General features: G+C 31.2%; 1 protein-coding gene and 1 long non-coding RNA gene across 2 annotated transcripts; both read left to right on the forward strand.

Annotated features, from left to right (window-relative positions):
• Positions 1–11,776: 11,776 nt before the first annotated feature.
• Positions 11,777–14,296, forward strand: LOC143059260 (KRAB-A domain-containing protein 2-like). The gene is made up of 2 exons (XM_076232739.1): positions 11,777–12,111; positions 12,565–14,296. The coding sequence occupies exons 1-2, from the start codon at positions 11,936–11,938 to the stop codon at positions 14,171–14,173; spliced, it is 1,785 nt and encodes a 594-aa protein (XP_076088854.1). The 5' UTR covers positions 11,777–11,935; the 3' UTR covers positions 14,174–14,296.
• Positions 14,297–16,249: 1,953 nt separating this feature from the next.
• Positions 16,250–20,774, forward strand: LOC143057989 (uncharacterized). Its single transcript, XR_012972904.1, has 4 exons — positions 16,250–16,418; positions 17,386–17,598; positions 18,735–18,849; positions 20,502–20,774. It is a non-coding gene; the product is annotated as an uncharacterized LOC143057989 (long non-coding RNA).
• The last annotated feature ends 206 nt before the right edge of the window (positions 20,775–20,980 follow it).

The following is a 20,980-nucleotide window of genomic DNA, read 5'->3' on the forward strand; positions in this document are numbered from 1 at the left end:
ATTAATTTGTGGACACTTGGAACTTTCGAACGAACGAAATATTTAAATTTTCAAACATGTTCCAAATTTCATAAACAGGTCAAACAGATTTCTTATGCCTTGATAGAGCGTTATTGTTACTGACACGGAACTTCATCGTTGTCATCAATCCACAATTCATCGTTACAGAATTATACGACTTTTCTAAAACTTTCTTTTTCTCTTTTTACTTTCTCTCCTCTTTGTTCACCTATGAAAGCTTGTATTATATTGTATAAACTGTTTGTTTTATATGCATATCCATTATATTATACTATTATTGTAACTTGATATTGTATTATGGAGAAGACTTCATAAGTGTGATTTACTTTTGTCTAATCCATTTTGCTTTTATTCAGCAAATAAAATATGTTTAAACTAACTAAACCTGATCTCAAAACTTAATTTTGAAAAAAGATCTATATCAGTTGAAAGTGTTATAATTCTTTGTTCTTAAATTGATACATGTCTAAAACAAGCCATCGATCCCAATTTTATCCTGCATTAAACTGTAGATACCTCCAACTTAAATGTTATAGTTTTTTTATGATTTATCTCAATAAAATGATAAATTGAATTGTATTAAATTAACATACATATTTATATAAAAAAAATATTAGAATAATGAATATCTTCTTTATCGTTTTTCAAGATTTCGTTATCCATCAGAAGAAGTTTACATGACAGAAACAGAAACCCAGGCAAGGAGGCCAATAGGTGTTGCTATTGATCAAGTGGACAATTATGTTTATTGGACAGAACGAACTGCACCAGAAGAGCTTAAGCGATGTAATTTCGATGGGTCAAATAAGATTTCAATACTTCAAGATGGTGAACTATATGCTCTTACGTTAGATTACCGGAAAAGGTTTGTAGTTATTTAGCTATTAAGTGACATGTGACTAAAGAACAAACTAAGGAAACCAAAACAAAGCTAGTTCACCACTGAATTTTGTGCACCTTTCTAAGAAAGTAAGATATGTTTTTGAATACGTGTGACAAAGCTTAATTAAATCAGTTGTAATGATTCTGTACATGTATTTCCGAATTTGTACCACGCCAGAATATTCATATGAAATCATATAATACCTTCTTCGTTTTTATGCAATTGGACACCTCTAGCATATCAAATTGCAAAATTTTAATTTAAAGGGTTAATCAATTTAAATACTAATGGAAAACGGAATATTCTGGACGTCAGTCATGGAAAAAACGATTTACCAAGAAATCGAAACAATGGTATTATGACGCACTTAAAGTAAATAAGATGATTTCGAGGCTAGAAACAGATCTTCAGAAAGACTTTTTAAACAGCACAACCCAGACAATGTTATTTAACGTTCTTATATTTTTTTTTATCTTATTATGCATGTTTGGATTTTGTATTTATATTTCGTTTATTTCGTTTTTTGTATGTCATTTTATACGTGGATGGCTGTATTACAGTATCTATCCCACACGCAGTGCAATTAGACGATTAAGTTTAAATGGTTCTGGACCACAATTAGTAGTGAAAAAGGAAATTGTCAATGTAAATCTTTATCCACATATGGAGCAGGATCTGCTTACCCTTCCAGAGTACCGAATATCACCCCTAGTTTTTTGTGGGATTCGTTTGTTCTCTGTTTTTATATGTTGGGTTTTGTGTATTGATGTTTATTCTGTTTGTCTGTTTGTCTGTGTGTCTGTTTGTATTTTTTCTTAATTAGCCATAGAATTGCCAGTTAGTGTTCGACTAATGAGTTTGAACGTCTCTTTGTTATTTTTTGCGTGTTTTTGTAATCCATATTTGACAACTTAAAAAATGAACAGAAAGCATACTTTTAACAAAACCAGTTAAAAAGTGTGATAATAATTCAATAATGAAGTCATTGTGGATATTAGAGATATTTAGAAAAGCATGATAAGATTTTATATTGGAAGGGTCGAGTTGTTATCAATAACTGAGAGCAGGTTTTTTCCTTATCTGAATTATTAAATATGTCATATTTGCATTGAATATAACAATGTAAAAGTTTAGATTATTCCCGCCTAATTCTGTATGTGTCTGTTCCAAGTGTGTGTGTGTGTGTGGGGGGGGGGGTTTCTGTCGTTTGATAGCTATTTGATATATTCGTGTTCAGTTAATAGTTTGTACATAAATCAGACGTTGGTTTTTTGAGGTTTGATTTATTTTAAGATTGTCTTTTCAAAACCTTTTATAGCCTGTTATACGGTGTCGGCCTTGTTCATGGTTGAAGGCCGTACGGTTATGACCGTAGTGTAAATGTAAATGCTTATCTTTACGTCTGTGGGCATATTGAGGGTAGTTGTATCGATAACAATTATACAAAATCTGAGTATTTGTATACTAAATGTTTTGACTGAATTTATCTGAATTCGTAAATTCGCCTTCTCGTATTAACCTGTAAGGGGTATATGTCGCTTCTCTGGTACATGTGCTATGCAACCGCGTTCAAAATATGTGATAAAATGATCGAAAAAGTGACATGTATTTCTGTGATGTGTTACCTCATTAATCGTTATGAAATAAAACAGGAATCAGCGTGTTAGTCAAGTATATCATATATCCATTTCCCATTAACATGGAATCGTCCTGAATATGAATTAAATTAACCCTGAACATTAAAATTGACACTGCTATAATATTTAATATATAAAATACAGCCTTGCAATGTACGATTAGCTTATTTGTGATACATAAAAATTTAGTTTTTGTCTATTCGGTTGACAGAAGTTCTAATACACAGGAATGACATTTCTTGAACTTTATTAAATGTCCATGACTACTTAACATATTGCCTAATCTTCTAAACTACTCTACATTGTACATAGCTTTCGTAAGTCGAGTTAACATGCCCTATATAGTCAGATCAATTACATGATTTGTTATTATTTGATGTGTTGTGATGTGTGTTGATTTTACGATAAGCATTCTGCGGCATAATACATGAATAACGAAGTACTGCATATATTTCAAGTTAAATTAACTTTAACAATTGCAAATATTCAAAGCTGTTACTGCAAATAATTATAAAACAACTACATCAAAGAAATACAAAGTGGCATGCTTAGCTTTTTAGGATTTGAATCGAATGTATTTACTTCTATATATTTGTTTCTCAAAGGCGTTATTTATCAATGATTAACAAACAGACATGTGAGTGGTACATGTTTGTACATTGAAACCAAGCTACTTTACTGTTAGACCTGTATCATTGCTGTTCTCACCAAAACTACTTACATACCGTCGCTGGGCTTCCAAAATGTCGTATATGACTTTTTTGGTTAAAAATAGCATATAGTTAGACCAATTAAAACGTTTCAAATCAGACATTTACCAAAATTGCCAATGTCAGTTGTTTGTAAAGTGTGCTTGCAAAATATTGTATGAAAATTTGAAAATCGTTGTATAAAGGCTTTGGGAATAAAATTATTGTACATTTCTTTATTTCTGTGAAAATAATTTAAGTTCTCGGATAATCCATCAATGTCACAGTTTTTATTTTATCTACAAAAATGTTCAAGTTCACATACGAAATTTTGGAAGCATGCATTTTGTCCAAATTTTCAAAGCCTGTGTGTGAGATATATTTTTCTTGAAAAATTTGTAATTTACAAACTTTTGGAAGCCCAGCGACGATACATTGTCAAACTCGACTTAACTATATAAGATATGATACAGCTTGAATCAACTATATTACTCCATTAGCTTATCGTTTGAAACTGTTCATCGTAACCAAGATCTATATGTAGTCGATTTGTAATGATTATTTTATTGTCTTTATACGTGATGTTTGTATTTGTTGGTGTTGGCTTTGAACTATCTTCCTGCAAGTACTGTAAGATCTATAGTGTGCGTATCTAGTGTTTGTGACAATATTATGAGTCAAGCCCTTGTCAACGGATTTTATATGTTGTTTTATTAAAACACTTTCCCATTTTAGGGGATTGTTTGGGTTGTGTACAATGTTTAACCTCCTCCCCCACATACTAAAGTGCCTGTTCAAAGTACAGAGCTTGTGATTCGGCAGGTTCCCTGTTGTGCTTTATATCATATGTTGTTTTGTATATAAATGTTCTTCTATGAAGGGTCTTGCATTTTGTCAAGTCTTGTCGTTCTACAGCTTACTAAACGGTAATGTCATGTCTTCATTGTTCAAAACCTGACCGTGACATCGGTGTTATTTGGTCTGCAGTGGATAATGGTTTCTTATTGGCTATCATACGAAATCTCCTTATGTTTCATGTTTTTCTAAAACAAGCTTTTTTAATAATTTTAATGTATGTCATGTATGACATCGAGTTTAAAAACAGCAAAGATACGACACTTTTTTTTACTTATATATTTTGTTACGGTAACTAAACTTATCGATATTAATTTTCTTTTAAGCATGTTATGAGCATATTTTCTTGATTGGAATATGGCAAAAATATAAACACGAAAAGATAACTTAAAACACTAAAGCATAACAGATATAATCTATTTGAGTAGTTTAAAAAAAAGCAACAACCTAAAGAATTACTTCCATGGCCAAAAATTAAATAAAAACATTACATGTGTATCATTACAGTTTGTAGATCTTGCACATAAAATGATAAAATAACTAATTTCGAAAAGCATTTTGAATATATGTAATGTCAGGTGTCAAATTTCCTTCCAGAATATAATCCTGATAGGCTGTTTTGGCTTGAAAGAAAGAGCGGTGATTTGAAATGTTCCAATCTTAATGGAACTAATATTATCAAAATTGTCAGCACAAACAAAACACATGCAAACATAGGGATACATGTACATAATAGCGATATATACTGTGCAAAACTTATCAAGACCATTGAACCAAATTATTTTTAAAGTCAAAACATGAAAAAAAATAAACCGCATTTACAACCAAGAGATTCCTAAATGTAGTACAAAATTATGCTACTACGAATTAAAGGGAAAAAAATGATATACTTCAATGAGACAACAACGAAACGGCATTTTTAATCGCAATCATAAAGCTTTCAATATTGAAAACAGAACCAGATCTGCTCTGAACACCACGTTGTATGCGCATTTATATTATGAATGCATTGAAAGCGATCACAATTTCTGTTTTTTGATAATGTATTTATGGACACACACCACATGCGTACAAAGTGTAAGCATTTATAACTCAATTAATGAAACATATATATATATATATATATATATATATATACATTTAGCTACGTGCATTTAAGTAACTTACAGGCATTATATGACAAACATTACATTTACTGATCATGTACCTTTTCAGTGATTTTGTTGATAGTTGCTTGGGCTTCTTTGCACATGTTTATTTATTTATTAAAATCAATTAAATGATATTTACAAATATTTACCAAAATATACACTTAACTCGTAACTTGATATCTATTATGGTACAGGTGTTTCGTGGAATCGTTATTTATGTTTATATAGTTGATAGTCACATGATATTTAACAGCTTTATAATGTTGGATATTTTTTTATATACTGCCGTGTAGTTTGTTGATTTATAACATGTATTACTATATCGTTTTAATTTATGATTTCTTTTACTATTTTATATTTGTAACGAAAACATGTTGCATATGTCTAACAAGATATTAGTTTAAATCATAAGTGGTACTTGTATTACAAATCTGTGTGAGTATTTTTAGCGTATTATAAAGTTACCAATGACTGCAAATTTTAGTTTTTTTTGTTTGAATTTTACATGCACATACACTCATATGTTAAATTGTTCTCAGTTTCAAGTCTGTATTAAGCTTTTATCGGCTTTCAAGCAGTGTTTGTTGATATATTTACTAACTCAGTCGTAACACAGTACATAGTGGGTAAGATTTCTTTATCCAAAATATTCAAGAAAAATTGGCATGTGTTTCTTTCAATAAATGTTATCTGAGTTGGTTAAGATAGCATCCATTTGTCGATATGACTTAATGAGTTCATGCACAATTGAAGGCAAGTTCCTCGCATTGAAGATCAAAATCACAACCGTTAATTGATAAATGTATTTGAAATATTTTGATACTGCAAAATACAAAGTGAATGCATATGCTAGTATATCATTCACACAAACAAGAAAGCGCAACACTAAAAGATCAACTGACAAAATCATGGAAAAAAAATCACGTTTACAACACATCTATCAGAGAACCGTCTTCTATAAAGTGGTCTGGATAAGTTAACACATCCTGCTCCACAAGCAACATCCGTACTTCAACGTATTATATAGAACAGTCCTCTAATAAACAAGAACACAACCAAGGAAAGATCCCTAATATCAATAGCATTATGCATATCATAGTATTTGATTTTGTTTAATTTTTCGTTTAAAATTTGTGAAAATATGTTACAGTTCTTCTGCAATAATTGGCAATAATTGTGTGGCCGTAGCTAAGTCGTATCGGAAATGAACTGCAAAATGGGATGGTCATTGGGAAGACATTGTGCGTGTAATAGTTAACGAGGTAAAACGTAAATTATCGTTTACCTTCAATCTTACAGTTTATTCCTGCAATATACGTATTATCAAACAACTTAGTTATGTCAGACAATAGAATCGAGTAATAATATACAATGTTAAGTTTCGGTGTTGTGGCTAGAGCATTCTTAGCCTAAGTTTGTGTTTTTAAATATTAAATGTACACATAGAAAATATTTCTGATATGTTCCATATTGTTCTTCAGTTGCGCCAGGTTTACTGCGGATGTGTCACAAAATTTATTTTTCAGAAGATTTTTATGAATTGAATGCTTCTTTTTGTAATTCATATTATGTATCAAACGTTAAACCATTAGACAGTTTCCTGTTATCTGACAATTTACTATTCTACATACGTATTGCTTAACATACGAATATAGACCGAAGCTATTACTATGAAAAATGTCGTACCCAAAAGAAGACGAACAAAAAAACATTTTTTATTTACAAAATACTATGTCTTTGTACCTTTTTGTCTTCGATACAATCAAATATGATGAAAACACAGTACATGCAAATATATGAGTCAATAAACTGCTTATACTTCTCATTTTAATACAATTATTGTGTATCAATGGTTCTGATTGGATGACATTAAGCGTAAAATACTCGATTTCCTTGTCTGTAACTAAGGAAGCCAACATTTTGAATTGCGGAATGTATTGACGTGTAATGTCTACAATAATAATAATAAAAAAAAAAAACTCACATGTTGCACCTAGAAATCTTCTTTTTATCAAATTTTACCACATTCTGAAGCGGCCAAGAAGCAGAAAACGCCCGGTGTTTACATTTGACACCGGAAGCATACCTATGAAGTCACCTAGTTAAGTGGCCAAAAAAATAAGATCTTTTCGCGGATTTTTTTTTGAATGTAAATCTTACACGGAAATAATGATTTGATTTGAATTATGTACTTGTTTTGCATTAGAATAGAGATAACTGTATTGCATTTGAAGCTTTGCGGACGTCGCCAGGTAAACTAAATTTGCGACAGTAAAACTACCGATCGACTTCCGCCAAGCTTCAAATACAATACAGTTATCTCTTAAGTATTGGAAACATAGTAATGTTTAAATGGGTCTATATCTGCACGTTTTGTAGTAGAGGTGAATAGGTTCTCGGTGTTTGAGATAGTTTGACTTGATTGTTTTTGTTTCTTTCCCATCGGTTTTGGTAAGTAAATACTCTGACTGAAATTCAATGATTACGTTTTTTTATTTAAATTCCAGTAACATTGCATCAATCTAGAATTATTTTTTTTCTTTCGAAACAAATGTACAAACTTTGCAGATGCGCACTATATTTGATAATTGTTTTATTGTTTTTTGTTATTCTATTTTAGATTAACATGATTAAGACGGATATCTTTCAAAAAAGTATGAACACAACATGATTTTTTTTATCAGCCACCATTTACAATGACTTCAGGATGCGTCATCTTTGAAGCAGGACTCTTTATAAGATGCAGATAAGAACTCTTTTTTATATAAGGCTAACGTATATTGCATTTGTGTATGTAGTGTGATTGCATTTCAATACAATTGAATTAATAAGCAGTTGTAATTATATTTTATTCTGTTAATAATAACAGATACAGTTTTCACTTGTTGAATTCTTCGCCCAAACATGCTGCAAAAATGCAGGCACATTTTTGTTTTTAATTGTTCTTAGTTTGAAGGAAAAACTATATTTTGATTAAACATTTTGCTCATCTTCTATAAGCATTTTAATGATTTGTTAAAGGTAAACAGGGGGAAATATGTATGATATGTTTCATGTAGTTACATAGTTGCACCAGAATTGTTAAGTGATCGATTTATTGCGGATGTGTTTAGTAAAGATTGATTTAATCGATTTATTTTCACCATTTTTATTTTAGAATTTTTTAAAAATGCTGTTTTTGTAATTTTATGTTAGAAATTATTTCTAACTCAGAAATGTTTATCTTTCATTTGAAGCTCTGATCCCTTGTCCAGGTTTGGTTATACTTTTTAAACCTTTTTGGATTATAGTTCCTTATATTTTTAATAAGCTTTGGATTTTCAAACTGCACAAGTGGTGCAGAAAAATTTATACCGTTAACTCATCATAGACACCAGGATCAAAACTTTGCACCTGCGCCAGATGCGCGTTTCGTCTTCAAAAGACTCATCAGTGACGCCTGAATCAATAAAAGTTAAAAAGGCCAAAATAAAGTACGAAGTTGAAGAGCATTGAGGACCAAAAATTCCTAAACGTTTTGCCAAATACAGCTACGGTAATGCATTCTTTAGGTAAAAAAGCCTCAGTATTTAAAAAATTCCAAGTTTTGTTAACAGTTAATTTATAATTATGAACATATCAATGACAGTACAAATCAACACAAAAGTGCTGACTACTATGCTGGTGATACCCTCGGGGAATAAAACCCCCACCAACAGTGGGATCGACCCAGTGGTTGCAAATAAACTCATTATAGACACCAATATCAAAACTTTGCAGCTGCGCCAGCATATAGAGTAAATTATAAAATATGTACGATTATCTAATTGCACATGACTGTAAATAGAGATATCAGTAGCGTGAGTAGTTTTCCGATGGTTTAAATCTCAGAAATTGATTAAGAAGACAAATGAAGCTAAGCGTCTCCTAAAATGCATGGCTATCAAACATCAAATCCACACTCAGTCAGACATGCACACTCAGCACATGTACAGGTTAGACGAATATTCTGGTATTCAAGACTGCAAAGACATGTCTTTAATAAGTTGAGACACACGCACATAGTAATGGTCAACAGCTTTTTGATGGTGACTCTAAAACTTATAAGGTGTCGATTTCAGTCGATCTTTCTCATAACCTTGTTGGATTAATGTTTATGAAAAGTGAGTGCCTTTACTATCGATCGGCATGTCATATCTCGCACACAGGGTTGTGATCTGTTGATCTTACATTATCATAACAAAAGGTGTCACTTATGGAGCAGTATCTACTGAACCCTTCATATAACCTGCCTAACTTCTGGTTATTGGTAAGGATGGTGTTGTTGGTTATTATGATGTGTTTTATAAACCTTTTTTGTCGTCGTTTTTTACTTTTTCTCTTCCAGCTTTTGTCAGTTTGTCCCGGTTTTGTTTGTTTTAAACCCTTTTGAGACCTCTGTCTATCTTTCTTAATATGCGATAGTTGAAACGCTTGTATTTTCGTTAGTTTGATATATAGCATTTTAATATCGCATTCTTCATCCATTTGTGATCACAACTGTGGTTAAATGTGAGTATATTGATATGTCAGTTGATCATCAGCGTTATAAATTTGTTCAATGCATATATAAAAAATGGGATGACAACAACAAACATATTTCATGTTAACAAAAGGAAATATTATGCAGTTCAATGTACAGAAGAAGAAAAAAAGCAGACAAACGATTATTCAAAATAACTGCAAACAGATATATGTCAAAATAACTGCAAAATAAACAGTTGCTATTTCCTTTCCTGTGGTAATAATACACAACAACAACAAATATTTTCTCGAAATGATTGTACACTGATTTACCTTAGACATCATAAAAGGTTCTATAATCGTTTTGATTTCCTTATTTCTTGATTTAAACAAAACAAATATTAAACGAAAATGTAAACGGAAGCATTACGATGATTTCCTTTTAAAAAAATAAATCTTCCTCTTATACGGGAGACACATTAAGGCTGCACATTTTATGTCAAGTGTACGATGTAAAATACATTTGTGTGCTTTACATGTTCTTTTCGTATTGTTTCTTCAGTCTTGAACTCATGCATTTATCTTTTTTCAAAGATATAACCAAACAGTAAAAATAGTTTATCTAATAAGAATAAATCTTAAATTCATTTGAAACACAAGGAACAAACAAGCTTACGAGAAACGATTTACGACAACGCTTTAAAATCAGATAATTTCGGTAAAACTTGAACACATAATATGTGTTTTGATTCGATTACGTGAAGTTGATATTAAGCAACCTAAATATTCGTTAATTGCGTTCGAGGTTACAAAATTTCCTCAATTTAGAATAAAACATGAAAAACTTTGTAATAAAAAAGTATAGCTTCTTGCACGAATTACACGAAGTTCTACTACGCCTAGCTACAGTATACGGAGTGCATACGAAGAAACATTAAATTTTAACTTTAATAACAAGCTTCAAGTTATAACATGTATGAAATGGGATAGATAGTAAAGCAAGAACAGATAAGGTTTTGTTGATTAATATCTTATTGAAAAATGTAATAGAATATTATATTGTTTGATGATATATTAGTCATACAATGCTATGTGGACGTTGCCTTTTGTCTTGAAGACACCTAATGGTGCCAGGACTACTTTGCAAATATCTGCCTTTGATATGTGATCCAAAAAATCAATACTGATTCACTAAAAAAGGACATAATAATCCGTAAGTTAGATGTCCGTTACAATAGATTGCAACAATAGTAAATCAGTAAATCATTAGTAACCTTTAAACGTTTATCTTTACTATTGTATTCAAAGCTCTTAAATACAGTTAATACAAGGCTAGCACCACTATCAGTGGAAATTTATTGATATGTCTTTCACATGTTTTATAACTATGAAATATACATACAAGGAAGAACAATGCATTTTTTGTTTATATTTATCAAATTGCATCATCAGATGAGTACGATTAGACGAAGTTTCATTTGGAATTTCCGATAGGAAATAAGCAATAACACTATATGAAAATGAATACGTTAATAGCTTTGCATAGGGGTCATTGAGTTGTCAATAAAAGATATATCGAATCATAAATTATGCGTCATTTCTACATTTCTTTAAATAACATTAATATCATCATTTAAAGATAAACAAACGTGATAGCCTATGCTAATGATCGCTTTATTATATGTCAAAACTCGTGTATCCGATATTATCATCTTTACAGCATTACACTTATAGTTACCTCTACATGTAAATGTACCCTATATAGCGATAATATAATACAATTAAGTGCACCGATGTTTACGTTCGATTATATATATATGTTACAGGCATTTTCTAAATTTAGGCATTTTGTAAAATGACTGAATTTTTAGGCATTTTCTAAAATGCCTAAAGTTGACAGGCATTTTGTAAAATGCCTAAAAAAACCTAGTCATTTTGTAAAATGCCTGAAAATTTTAATGAAAATTCCACAAAATGCCTGGTCTATTTCAGGCAAATTGTGTAAATATGCAATACATGAATTAGATGACAGAAATGTATTGTAAACCTACAAAAAAGTATTGATTAAAATAAATTTAAGATTATTCTTTATAAATCTAGCCTGCAGGTTAAATTTTTATGTTTTACTAGTTTTAGTGTCTATAATTAGAAACTCCATAGAACAACAACTTTGAGTGAGTACTCACTCTGTATTTCATTAATGATCTTCTTTTCATCATGGCAGAAGGGTATGTTGTTCTTACACCAGAACAAAGATTTACAAACCAATTAATTGAAAATTCTGATTCTAATCAGAAAAGTATTATATGGAACAGAGAAAAATATGAAACTATTTTGAACAAAATTAAGATTGGATTAAAAGGACATTCGTCGGATTATTATCATATGCAAAGGTAGGTGCATTTCTTCTGTTGAGCTGTAACTTATTTTAAAGTTTTCATAGCAAGCGTTAATAAGAAAATCTATAGGCTCTTATGAATTGCTCATCTTGCAAAATATTGAAAATAAAAATATGATGCACTCATTTTAACAAATGGTCAAGTAAAAAAGTACATGATCACATAAAAGAATAGAGTTGACAACTTCTAATAACATTAATTATAAATAAAAAGATGTGGTATGATTGCCAATGAGACAACTCTAATTAAGTTGCTTCATAGGCCACTTGAATATGAATGAAATATTTGCCACTGGAAATTTAGCATGCACCAATTCATTGACAAAACATTGATACTTTTTGTTTTTCTTTCTTTTTTTCTGCTACTAAATTGATTTTTAAAGTTAATTGTATGAGGCCACCATTGAAAAGTTACAAATTAACAAATTTATATACTTTGAAATTGCAGATTTGATGTGTTACACTGTGGTGATGTAGAAAAATTGATTAAAAAGCGACAGTCATTGACAGATCCTATCCTATATTATGCATATGCAGAGGAAATATACAGCATTATAATGAGAGCACATTTGAACACTGGACATGGTGGAAGAGATAAAATGTTAAAAGAGGTCAACAAGAAGTACGCGAATGTGACAAGGCATGCTCTGAATTTGTTTAAAGAAATGTGCGAAGAATGTCAACTCAAAAAAAGGAAAATTGCCAGTAAAGGTCTAGTTATTAAGCCGTTGATAAGTAAGGACTTCAACAGTAGAGCTCAGGTTGATCTAGTAGACATGCAGTCTATGAGAGATGGTGATTTCAGATTTATCATGCATTATCAAGATCATCTGACCAAGTTTGCTATATTGCGAGCACTTACATCAAAGCACGCCTCAGAAGTCGCCTATCAGCTACTGGATATATTTTTACTTTTTGGGGCCCCACATATCCTGCAGTCGGATAACGGACGTGAATTTACGGCCAATATTATCAAAGAACTGAAAGACATGTGGACAGATTGTACAATAGTCCATGGAAAACCTCGACATCCTCAATCACAAGGAAGTGTCGAAAGAGGAAATGCAGATATCAAAGACATGCTGGTTATCTGGATGAGAGAGAACAACAGTAAAAAGTGGAATATAGGGTTGAAATTTGTTCAGTTTGAAAAATATAACAGTCATCATTCTGGTATTAACAGATCACCATACAAGGCAATGTTTGGCTGTGATGCTAAGATAGGACTATCATCACCATCACTACCTCAAGAGATTCTTGGTTCTTTACAGACGGAGGAAGATCTGATTCAGCATTTGCAAATCTCTGATAAGCCAGATGAGATAAGCAATGACGGGCCAAATGAGTTAAGCTCTGATAAGCCAAACCAACTTGACGAGGAAAGCCAGCTTAATACAGCATTAAATCTATCTGAAACTCAGGAAACAGAATTAGATGTTCATGTGTGTGCCGTGTGTGAAAATCCATGTTTTTCGATTATCCAGTGTTCTACTTGTGCACAGTACATACATGAGCTGTGTTCAAACGGAACCATACCTGATACTATCACTTGTCACCTGTGTTCAAACGAAGAGGTAATCAGAAATGAGAGAAGGCATGCATCAGACTCAATGACAAAACAAGCTGTCAGGATGAGAAATCTATCGGAAAGAGTTTTAACAGAGGTGGATGTTGGTGCAAATGTATTAGTTGCAATTCCACATGTGGATCGAGGGAAAGGAGACCCGCGTAACCTTATGGCTGTTGTTACTGGAAAGGAAGAGCATGGTTATAAACTAGGAATTAAAGATGGAATATTACGTGGACTTTACACCAGGAATCAGTTTGAACTATCTGACAGTAATTTTATTGCTATTCATTGTGTAAATTATGATAATGAAATATCCTTTAGAAAAGCTGTCAGTAAAGTTTCTTTGTGTGATGGTCAGGGTTACACAAAATGTGGCTGTAGTGCTAGTGGTAAGACTAGATGTAACACTAAACGTTGCCTTTGCAAAAAGTCAGGACAAATGTGTAACAGTCGCTGTCATCCAAACATTACATGTAGCAACAAATAATTGTCATCTTCAGTGTTTATGTAAATGATTGGTTTAATTACAATTATAAAACTTTTACTGTTTAAATTTCATGCAATATTTAATGATAAAATAAAATTATTTAATTGATATTTCTAATCGTTAAATTTTGAGTACATTCCATTCAGTTTTAGTCTTTTAGGCATTTTGTAAAATGCCTTACCATATTTTCAGGCATTTTGTAAAATGCCTGAAAAAAATAGTCAATTTGTAAAATGCCTAAATCATCCAGGCATTTTAGAAAATGCCTAAAAATTTCAGTCATTTTACAAAATGCCTAAATTTAGAAAATGCCTGTAACATATACAAATGAAAATCTGAATGAATTATGTTTTTGCTTTCATTTATTAACTAATGAACTTTTGAATACTAAAAATTAAGTTAAACCCACGAACTTTATGTTTTACCTCGAAAAAGAAAGCCTTTAAAAAAGGATTTTTATGATACATTCAAAATGAATCAACATCGACTTTTTATATATACAAAGGAAGTATAGGATATTTTACAATGTGTAACAATATTAAGTTACCAATTTAAATGTCAAATATGAAGTAAAAATTATAATTTATGTTTTTTTTCGTCACATTAACTTTATTCAGATCATATGTGTATAAATTATACCGAGTTACAATAAAATGACACTTTTAACTTGACGTCAAGTTTTTTTAATAGTTGATGTACAAATAAAACATGATACTTCATATTACTTAATTTCAGCGTATAATATCCGAGTATAGTTTGTGTAGTAGACATCTAAAATAGACAAAATTGGTAATGAACAGTCTTTTTATACGTTAAAAAACGTAGCCTACACTTAATAAGAAATAATATACCCGATACACTGGATTCAAATCACTGTAATCATATTCAGATACACCAGACTAATGTTGAATGACATATCTCAATATGAATTGTCTTTTATTTGGAATTATGATTTATATTAACTGTATTGACAAAGGTAAGTAATTCAAACTTTGCCATTTATTCTTACATTATTGCTTACATTGGATACCATCATTGTGTATGAAAATATCGTAACATTGAGTCTTAGTGTCAATATAATACCTTTAACTAAGACGTAAATGACTGGTTTGGTAAGGGGAGAACAAAATCTTAACATTTTGTCTTAGTGTCAATATAGACAAATGCAACGTTCCCAAAAATATGGTCTGATTTTAAATAGTTTCAAAGGTAAAACCTTTAACTAGGATTTTTGATATCCTTTTTGTTATATAGCTGGATCAGATCCAGAAAACAGGATTATTGATGTTATAGTCATTTGTTTTTATCTTGCACCGAAGCGGGTGTAATGAGCTTGACATGTTTAGTCGTATTCTCAGAAACCAATAGTTATACCAAGAAATCTTATGATTTTTAAAACATGTTATTGTTATCATTGCAGATATAATGCAACAAATTCACAGTGTCAAGTCCGCTATAAGATGCATGTTTTCTTATGAACACAATGGAAGTAGTGGTGTCTGTACGACAACTAACATAAAAAAAATAAATAAAGGAATAAAACGAAAAGTACAGTGACGTGAACCTATATCAGGACCCTCATCACTCATTTACATTTATATAATTTAACGCACAATGTAGTTCCCATAATGAAAAAAACGACGAAAATAACTGGTTTGGTAAGAGGAGAAGAACAAATAATAAGAACTCGGAATATGATCAAACACAAGCATAGTTTTTTCAAAAAGGTTACCTGCCCTAGCAGTTGCATACTGGTAATTCAGAACTGATATAACCTTGTGATAAACGATGCAAACATCGCATAAGAATATCGCCCTACAATACAAACAGACAATGAATGGACCGAAATTAAAAGAAAGTGCTATTTTGTAAGTAACAAAAAGAGATGCGAAAGATAATAAATGGACATTTAAACTGTAAAGTCAAAATAAACTGACAACATAAAAAAAAAATAAGGAATGGGAAACACGTTTCCTACCAAAACTTGGGGGATGGTATCCATTGTGTTAGCAAACTACAAAAGAAATCAAACACTACTTTACTTGAAAACAGTTTCCTTTTTTATTCTAGGTCATCAACACAAGATTATCTTTTCAACTAATGGGAAAATCAAAGAAAGAGACTTAACCACTGGTGAAGTAGCTGATTTGTTAACGAATCTACAAAGTGTCATACATTCTATAGATTATGGCTATAAATATGAATATGTTTATTTTACAAGGTTTGAACGGAATGATATCTTGAGGTATATTTTATATACATGTTTTAAATTAAATTTTCCTATATTAAAAAAATATCCAGGCACCCCTATAATGTGAACTTTCACCAGAACATGATTTAGAAAAATAATAGAGATGAAAGCCACGCAAAGCAATGTTGTTTTTTTTCTCGGTAGCAAACCTTGTACAGAAACAATATACATTATGAATTAATACACCAAATGCATGCAAACACAATTTCTGTTTTTTTGGGATTACCACTTGTCATAAAATATTTCCCTTTGTTCGGTTGCAGTTATTGTTGCAAACATGTGACCACGCTTTTTCTATCAAACAAAAGTTTTCGTTTTTTTTTCTTCTATTTGTTAGAAGGTGGAATCATACCCGATTGCCAATGAGACAAATCTACACCAGAGATAAATTTACATGGAGATGAATTACTTACAGTTACCATTATGTCTTCAACATTAAGTAAAGTGCAAACCAAATAGTCAGATTATGTATAAAAAGTCCCGAAATGGCAAATTTCAATTGAAAGAAACGGCCTGATTTATTTATGAAACCTTGAATAGACTGAAATCTATAAGATTGAAAACTAAGCAACACGAACCCCTCTGAAACTCAGAAAGAGTTCCGAAAGTATAATCAGATCCTACTCAACATGTGCAGCCCCTCGTGTATCTCATGGTAGTACACACCTTTATATCGGTAGATCACATTCGTGAAATAGTTTAAATTCTATACCAATTCATAAAATGGTGTATGTTTTATTTAGATTATGATGAGGTTCGGTGTATGTTTTTGTTCTTAAAGGGATTATGATGCAAAGTGGTATATAGGATAAAAAAATCATAATTATCAAACACTTCCGTAATTTGTTTGACACTTCAAAAGTAATCAGTTCCACTATTTGGAATTTCATAATTTGCTTGTATGTTTACATTTATATTACTCAAGAGGTATTGACACATGTCCTTTTTTGTTTACACTTAGATTTCGATATCCTTCAGAACAACCATACGTTTCAGAAACTGTAACAAAGGCAGATAAACCGGTTGGTGTTGCCATTGATCAACTATACAGCCACGTGTATCTGACTGAATATGGAACAGGAAAGCCTTATAGATGTAATTTAGATGGGTCAAATAAAATAATTGTACTCCAAGATGGTCCGCTTTATGTTATTACATTAGATAATTCAAACAGGTTTGTATTGAGCGTAAGATACTGGCTTTTTACTGAGAGCATGTACATTTTCTGCTGAGATTATTTTGTTTTCTATCTAAAAATGAAGACAAAACAACAGAAAGATCGCCAGCTTGATTAACTAGCGGAGATACACGTCTAGCGCAATTGAGGTATTTGAACTGCGAAACAAAAATATATTAAAAAGTAAAATCACAAAATTACTGAACTTAGAGGAAAATCAATTCGGAAAGTTCATAATCACATGGTGAAATCAAATAACAAAACGCATCAAAAACAAATGGACAAGAACTACCATATTCCTGACTTGGTACAGACATTTGCAAATGTAGAAAATGGTGGATTAAACCTGGTTTTATAGCGCTAACCCTCTAACTTTGATGACAGTCTCATCAATTTCCATTATATTTACATTGATCAGTGAATTGCATTTTCAATAAAATTATGAACATTTGTATGTCAAACAAGGTAGACCCTCCTTGTGGGCAAAGTTATACAATCTGAGTTGTATATTACAACAGTTTCTGTTAATCGAGATGTAGGTTCAGCTATATAACTAGGTTTAACCAACCATTTACCTCAGATGGTACCGTTACAAAGACTCAAACATTTTGTATGGGTTCTTTAGGCCTTCCATTAAAGTTTTGTCAGTTTTTAGAGAATTTCCATTTGTTGCAAGTCCTTGTATTTCATAATTTTGTTTAAGCTGTTGTTTTCAATGTAGTGGCTAAGAATTTCATGAAAGTTAGTGTGTTGTACACAGTGGTACAGTATGGTAAATAACAATGATTATAATCCAATCATAAGTAAGAGAAACAAACCATATTACTTTGTTTAACCAGAAAACCATTTTTATGCTACTGTTGCTAAAACCTAAGTACTCTGTGTCATTGATATGGTAATTTACTGTTTACAAAATTTTCAAACTTCGAAAAGACTTTCTAAACGATAATAAATGACCTAAGGTATTTTAGGCAATAATTTTTTGAATTTGTACTTTAAACGGCATTGTCTTTTAGCGGCACTGTTTGGTTATTTGTAGACGAAACTCAAATGTGGCGTAAAATGTTCAGTGCATGTATCTATAATTAGTTAATTGTATTTGTGAGTTTCATATAATTTTGTAATTAAAACAGATGGATGTATTACAGTACATACACAACTAATGGAAATATAAAAAAGCTAGACTAAATGGAACTGAGAAACAGACAATCATCAATAGTCCACACAGAATATATGGTTTGAGTCTATGTGAGTTATCTTACAGATAATAAATGTTAAAAAAACAAACAAATAGTCATCAATTAGTTTCCAAAGAATCAAAATTATTAACCTTTTACGCTTTTTTTCGCAGCAGTTCAATTATTTACGTCTTTTTAATCGGTTTCCGGGTTAATATCTTCTATATATAAACGCGTATTTTTTATATTTCTAATTTGCAGAGGTACTTTTTTCTGATATTTTTTAATATCGATAAGTAAACACTTAACATGAAATAGTTTTTTTTTCAATTTTGCATTCATTTTATATGACACATACAGTCATCTGTACAGTAGGGTAATTTCATCATACCACATCACATATATGTATGCAATCGATGTATGACGTTCAAACAGCGGTATACTATTGTTGCCTTTTTTAGCCTAAACTGGCTGATTGTGCATGTTAGCATAGTTTCTATTCGAAGTTCAAATATTTCAGATAAAAGTAAAAAAGATGGATACATTTTTGTAACAGTGAACTTTAATAGGCCTGTATAGGTACAAATTGCTAGTCATACACTGTATATATGTAATTAGTTAGGATTTCAGTGTTTTAATTAATACGTTGACGATTAGGCCACACATTAAACAATGCATCTGACTTCAACCTTCAAAGAGGCAGTCAACAAGTGATACATTGCGTATTGTTATTCGTTTACTTTTCTACATTGGTTAGAGGTATAGGGGGAGGGTTGAGATCTCACAAACATGTTTAACCCCGCCGCATTTTTGCGCCTGTCCCAAGTCAGGAGCCTCTGGCCTTTGTTAGTCTTGTATTATTTTAATTTTAGTTTCTTGTGTACAGTTTGGAAATTAGTATGGCGTTCATTATCGCTGGACTAGTGTATATTTGTTTGGGGGCCAGCTGGGGGGCGCCTCCGGGTGCGGGAATTTCTCGTTACATTGAAGACCTGTTGGTGACCCTCGCTGTTGTTTTTTATTTTGTCGGGTTGTTGTCTCTTTGACACATTCCCCATTTCCATTCTCAATTTTATTGGGTACGAATGAGTCAATAATCTGCAATAAAATAAACTTTAATTCAATAATACCAAACCTTCAACAGTTAAAATAATATAGGATAAAACGCCTTTTTAAAGGAATTTATTGGTGTATAAACCCTACCAATTCACTCACAAACAAATAAAAGTCCAAAGTTTATATACAAATAAGTTCCTTTAAAAGGGGGTTAAATCCTTATGATTCTTTAAAATTGGATGGAAAATATAAGTACACACTCGTTACCTCTATCGCACGTAGATTGTATCATTTCAGTCATCGAATAGTCATGGCGCATGAATATGTTTATAAGCATACGCAAAATATGTACTCCATGACATTTTCAATGTGATAAAAAATAAACTACAAAAACATTTTTGTTTCTCTTAAAACTCTTCATTCAAACGAATGTTTTTTGTTGTTGTTATTTTGTTAAACGATTAATGTGCATTAAATTTTTTTTTTTAACGTCGGTATTATTATCGCCGCCATCTTGTTAACAATGGGAACGAAAAGAAATTCGATCTTTGTCTATCAAAAAATAACCAACGTCAAGATCAAGTATCTCTCGACCAATCATATCAAGGTATTTCCTAATATGCAAATCATATAAGAATTATTCAGTATTATTTCTTTTTATATAAGATGCCACCGGAAATCAACTTTATTGGATGGAATATAACAGTGGCGATTTAAAATCTTCAACTTTCAATGGAGAGAATGAAATAAAAGTTGTCGGCACAAATGCAGCCTCTACTAACATAGGCATTCATGTCTATGGAAGCAACATATTCTGTGCAACTGGGACCTCAATAATCAATGTCACAGTATCTAAAACTAGTACTACAACGAATATTTTACACTCAGATCCAGAGAGAATTTTTAGTGTAATTGTCCTTAATGAAAAATGTAAGTATATTAATGATAACATATTAACAAGAAATCATAGTTGAGCGATTAATTTTAAATTGTAATCGATGATACGAAAAAAAAATGAATAACAAAAATCCCGAACTTTAAGAAAAAATTAAAAGGAAAGGGCTTCAATAAATATCTAAATTGTAAGGTCATACACATCAAACGAATAAAAATTACATGGGAAACACCTGTCATACTCCTTACTT

Source organism: Mytilus galloprovincialis, chromosome 14 (assembly GCF_965363235.1).
Source record: "Mytilus galloprovincialis chromosome 14, xbMytGall1.hap1.1, whole genome shotgun sequence".
NCBI lineage: Eukaryota > Metazoa > Mollusca > Bivalvia > Mytilida > Mytilidae > Mytilus > Mytilus galloprovincialis.